This window comes from Oryzias melastigma, linkage group LG23 (assembly GCF_002922805.2).
Source record: "Oryzias melastigma strain HK-1 linkage group LG23, ASM292280v2, whole genome shotgun sequence".
Classification (NCBI taxonomy): domain Eukaryota; kingdom Metazoa; phylum Chordata; class Actinopteri; order Beloniformes; family Adrianichthyidae; genus Oryzias; species Oryzias melastigma.
The window spans coordinates 9220440-9226439 of NC_050534.1; the positions used below are offsets into that span (position 1 = coordinate 9220440).

Sequence of the window (6000 nt, forward strand, 5' to 3'; positions counted from 1 at the left end):
TAGACTTTAGTCTGGTCTTGTACTTGTATCTATAGACTCGTGACTAGGAACTTGAGACTTAAATTTGATTTGTAGCTTAAAAATGTAACATTATCTTGTACTTGTGACCAGAAACTTGACTTAGACTTATAGTTAAAGACCAAAGACATTAAATGAACTTGCAAGTAAAGAATTTAGTCTTGACTTGTACTTGTGACAAAAGACTAGTGAACAGAGACTTTACTTGGATTTGTAGATACAAACGTGAACATTGCCTTGCACTTGAGACCAGAGACTTGGCTTGGACTTATAGTCAAAGACCAAATATATTAAACTGACTTGTGACAAAAGACTATAGCCTTGACTTGTACTTTTGATTAAAGACTTGAGCCTCGGCTAGCACTTGTAACCAAAGACTTGAGAATTCTCATGCACTTATAACCAAAGACTGGACTTGGACTTATGGTCAAAGAACAGAGACTTAAAAATGAACTTGTGACTAGGAACTTGAGACTGAAAATGTGAACATTGTCTTCCACGACCAGAGACTTGACTTGGGCTTATTGTCAAAGACCAAGGACATGCAACTAATTCGTGACTCAAGACTATAGCCATTACTTGTACTTTTGATTAAAAATTTGAGCTTTGACTAGTACTTTGACTTACAGTCAAAGACCAGAGATATACAAATTAACATGTGACTAGAGACTTTAATTTTGACTTGCACTCATAGCTAATAACACATTAATAGGAAGTTGAAACTTGAATTGTATTTGTGGCTAAAAATAGGAATATCGCCTTACACTCTGGACCAGATATTTGCCTTTGCTTTATCGTCAAAGACATGTAACTAATTTTTTGACTCAAGACTACAACCTTGACTTGTACTTTTGATTAAAGACTTTAGCCTTGACTAGCACTTACAACTAAAGACTTGAGCATTGTTTTGTATTTGCATCCAAAGACTGGACTTGTACTTATGGAAACAGGCCAGAGACATAAAAATGTTGTTGCAACTAGAGATTTGAGTCTTGACTTGGACTTGTGACCGAGGATTTGAAATCTAAACAATTCAAGACTTAAGATTTTTGACTTGGATCATTGATTGAAAAAGAAAATTTGAGGCATGACTTGGACTTGTAACTGAAGACTTTGCTCTTTGTGAATGTGTCTGAATGAGGATGTCAGACTTGCAATGGACTTGAATGTACAGATCTTAAACTTCAAGTGAAATATTGTCCAACCATTAAAAAACAAATACTGACTAGAGGCTAGGATTTAAGTTTGACTTATGACCAAAGACTCACAGTTAGGGTTGTGACTAAATAACCAAGACGTGACTTGTGCACTCGTGACTTGACATTTGTCTTGCACCTGAAGAGGTGGTTGCAAATGCTACAAAAGACTTGTTTTCCCCTGGACTGCTCTGGCATGTGGGGGCCTCAGCATCACACACAGAGCAGGCTGGAATCTCAGGGGAATGGCATTATGGGACATTAAGCCTCTCAGCGGACGGACCTCAATGAGCGCCCTCTTTATACCGGTATATTAAAAAAAAAAAAAAGCCAGAGAGGAAATAACTGCCACCACAGGATGAGGAGCGCGCGGGTTTTCTCGCAACATTTGGCTCGCGCGCGTGTTGTTTGTCTCACTTCAGTGTTTTGATCCCGGGCCCCCCGACTGTCTGGAACAATGCACCGCAGGATGCGGTGGTTTCCAGGACCTCTGCGGGTCCAGAACGACCCCAAGCTGCCTTCACGTGATCCTTAAAGGGTAGTTTTTTTCAAAGATAATGCGGGGTTTGGTGGGGGGGAAATTGGAATGTCAGGTGAAAAAAATAAAGATGGGGTTCGACAGGTCCCACTGTGACAATGAAAATGAGCCTAAAAAAAGCCAAAGCAGATGTGGGGAAAGCAGAGGTCGGACATTTACGTTGCTGTAAATGTGGCATTCACGCACGCGCTTCGGAAAGATGCTGCCGTTTTTTTCGTGTGAATCAAACCAACCCCGCTTTAAGTTAAAGAGCCAAAAAATACAAAATAAAAACATAAATTCCCAACGCCAGCTCACCTCTTTAAGCACAAAAACCAATAGGCTCCAAACCGAGTTTTTACAACCAAATAAAAAAAATAAAGGTGTAAAAATACGAACTTACCGACGCCGTATTTCTCCTGTTCCGTAGGTATCCACATGTTTACGGTCGGGGCATTGATTAAGTCAGAATAGCAGCGAAATGCGGGCTCTGCGGTGTGTGTAACGCATTCTATTGGTGTGCGTGGCTCCGCTCAGTACGAGGCATTGTTTAGGTTACAGGAGGAGAAAGCGGCGTCGCTGCCGCCGCGGCTGCTGCTCGCAACGGTACTGAGGCGTGCTGCCTTCACGGACAGTAGGAAATATGAACGTTTGTGATCGAGTCTCACTTTTTTTCATTTATGATCAAATTCACTCACATTTGATTAATGATAACGCTGAGAATTTGTATAGCCTTAACAAAGGTTTTGTTTTTTTTACTTGAGAATGTACTTTTATTTGGTTACTAATATGTAAATAAAGTTTTATTTGATATATAGGCTAAGTTTTCCAGTAGTACCTACAAAAATACTATAAATAATTAAAAATTTCTTGACACTATTTTTGTAAATGGTAAATATGCTTTATAAACTAATATTAAATTTTTTTTTTTTATTAAAGACCCACTCTAACAATGTGTTTTTAACATCTTTATAATGGATTTATCTGATGATGAGGTAAACATCTACTAGGTAAATTAAGCTTAAAACTGCATTCTGGCTATCTATTTATTAAAATCGTAAATCGGGAGGAGACCAAAGATTGTATTTGTGACATAGGAAATAAAGTGGGCGGGTCACAAGCTCCCTGCTCCGCCCCCTTCTGATGCATCCATTTTTAGACGACTCATCGATCCACGTCCAGCTGTAAGCTAGCAGGAGGGGCTGTAAACAGAGAACTCTCAGATCAACCATACCGCCCACATCTAATGAGTTTTTACAGCTCTGCAGAAAATACGTCAAAAAGACTATTATTTGTTTGTTTGTTTGTTCGTTTCCCCCCCCAAAACAACATAATCATAATAAAAAAAGGGAAAATAGATCAAAAGATGATCTGAGTGGGTCTTTAAATAAAATTTTCGAGACTTACAGTAGGTTTTCCGGAAATTTACTTTTTATTAATTAATTTATAACTTTTTGTGAGGCTATAATTTGTTCAATTATGTTTAAAGTATTGTAAATCAACTTTGAATATTGTCTACATATGATGTAATGTTGAATAATTTGGCTGGCCATAAATTATTTTTTTCTTTACATTGTTTGTCAACATTTGTTGCTGTTTTTTTTTCCTTTTATTCATTTCAGTATTCACGTATTCACATGACATTGAAATGTATAAATAAAATGTCTTTATGTTCTTGTGACTTTGCAACAACATGTAGCAACAAACTAACCGCCCACTTTAAAGGAATCTGTCCCTAATGCATAATATATGCTAAAAAATGATCAAAATGTCCAACATTAATAGTCTGGCTCTAGAAAAGAAAATAATTTATACCACAATGAGTTTCTTATTACTTGATTTTTGTGTGGTTCACATTATTTACAACTTAATTCAGGTGTTTAATGTTGTGTTAGAATAAAAGTTGTTTCTACATTTTTAAGTGATTACAACACAAGTTTAAAAAAATAATAATAGTTAGAAAAGAGTTATACTCTATCATCAATTTTATTTAAAATATCTCAAAAAATTTAAATACACTTTTAATAAATTTTTATCCTGGCTTTTTATTATTTGTACTAACAATTTATCAGTTAGTGGCCAGTTTTGATTTCAATAGTTTTTTTTCCGAGGTTACATGAATGCATCTTCACCGCAAAGTCAAAACTTAGAGCAAAGCATTCTGGTATATGTAGTAGGGAGACGGCATCCTAAATTAGAGTACTTTTGCTAAGGAGGACTTCAAAGAATTTATTTGACTTTGATCAAATAATGATTTTGATGCTTCGAGACCCATAAACAATTAAAAAAAAACATTTAGAAAAACATATTTTTTTAAGTTATAAGGTGCAAAAAAAAAAAAAAAAAAGATTAGGGGCACAGTCCTGCAGTTGTTATCTCTTGATAAGGGGCCTCCTCTCAGGGCAGCCAGTGTTTAAAAAAAAAAAAGAAATACTGAAATAAGATACACACTTTTATTACAGAACTTCAACATGCTGAAAAGGAGTCCAGCTTCCCTCATGCAAGTGTGTCTTTTTGGGCATGACAAAGACAAAATGTGATCCTTCCATACAACTCTTTTATCCCACTGCGTTTGTTCTCACCTTCCCCTGCCTGGGTGGGTGGATTCAGCTTGTGTGTGAGCACAAACCCATTCTGATGACGTGTATTCATTTTCATTCAACAAATGGTGCATTAAAATGCTTTGAAGTGTCAAGAAGTATAGCTCTTTTTTTCCAACCCTCTCCGTCTCATCAGCGGCTCATACACCCTCTTACCCATCCACCTTTGTAGTGTGTATGGTAAATTATAAATGGATGTGCCCTGAAAAAGCTGCTGGCTGCACACACATCCCATTCTGGGGGCATCCGCAGCTGCATTGTTCACCCTGGTCACTTTTATGCAGCGTGCACAACAATTGTCACGGTGTAATTTCAATTAAAAAGCAGACAAGCGTGTTAATTTTATGTTGCACTTCTTCATCTTCTGCTTTCCTCATTAGGGACTTGTGGTGGGGGGTGTTGCAGGTATAAGGAGGGGGTGTGAGGGGCTGCGGGAATGCTCCACCGTGAATATGAATAAATCATAAGCAGTGGAGCAAAGGAGAAACCCCGTGGATTCACCTCTGAGAAGGGAGGCGAGCTGAGCCTGTGGCCAGTTAAAAACACAAAACTTCACCTCGTATTACCTCACGGGATCTGCACTCAAAATGTAGCAGATTTTGAGGAAAATAAAAGGGAACATTTTCACAGAGGCAACTTAGTTAAATGGAAACAGTACAAAGACATCACTGAGAGCCAGTTTTTAATGATATGTTCGCACCAGCCTTGTTAACACCTGTTAAAGTGACCACTTTCAATGAAAACTCTACGTAAATGCGGGTATATGCGTCAGTAGATAGCGACAGTCCAGTGTGAACACCATTTGTTGAACGCACGTCACATGCCTGGTGTGAACGTAACACAAGGGTTCAAGAAAATCTTGAAACAACAGGGATAACTCAGGTCAAGATGCACTCCTCTTAAAATACTTTTTTATTCACATATCAATTCAGTTTAAAATTAGATTTAAAATGGATACTCTGTTGAGTTTTTTAATAAATATTTTGTCTTTTTTTCAGAATGTTATTTGCGGTGGCATGAGCAGTAAACAATAAACCCATTTTTTTCCTTTTTTTTTTTAACTTGTCCTGTCTAACAGCTGAGCAAACAGATACGAGTTGGGACAAAAAAAGGTAAAAGAGTTTAGAGGAAAAGATGGCAACATATGGAAGTAACATCATAAAACAACCAGGTATAAATAGCAAACTGGAATGGGCGGAGCCTGTCTACACTCACTTAGTAGTTACAAAGATACCTGTTAACTAAAATAATCTAGTCAAAATGTACACTATACAACTGCAGCTCACACACTTAATCATACAAACCCACACATATAAAGATTAAAAACCCAGTTTTCCTAATCTTCTTTTATGTTGACATCAAATTAAATCTAAATTATTTTTTTTGTCAACAAATAATTATTTTTTTTAATTAAACAACCCAAATGCTGCTATAATAATAATAATAATAAAACAGTGAAATTACTTAAAAGGGAACTCAATTAATACATTTGTTAATAATAACAAGGAAGTTTAATTAAATGGAAAAATAATTTTTAAATCTTAGAAAAAGTCCATAATACAACATTTTAGTATATTTTTTCCAGTACTGTTTAAGGAGAAATGCAATTGTGACAATAAATGTCTAACCTTTTTAAATTTGAGGACACATTGCACAAACTAGCAAAACC

The 6000-nt window shown here is 36.5% G+C and overlaps 1 protein-coding gene across 2 annotated transcripts in view; it reads right to left on the reverse strand.

Annotated features, from left to right (window-relative positions):
- dock4b (dedicator of cytokinesis 4b) overlaps positions 1–2452 on the reverse strand; it is a 141215-nt gene extending 138763 nt beyond the window's left edge. For both annotated transcript variants that reach the window (XM_036210305.1, XM_024290061.2), the window contains exon 1: positions 2135–2452. In XM_036210305.1, coding sequence (XP_036066198.1) covers positions 2135–2171 — 37 coding nt within the window. In that variant the 5' untranslated portion in view covers positions 2172–2452. The remainder of the gene's footprint in view (positions 1–2134) is intronic.
- Positions 2453–6000: the final 3548 nt, after the last annotated feature.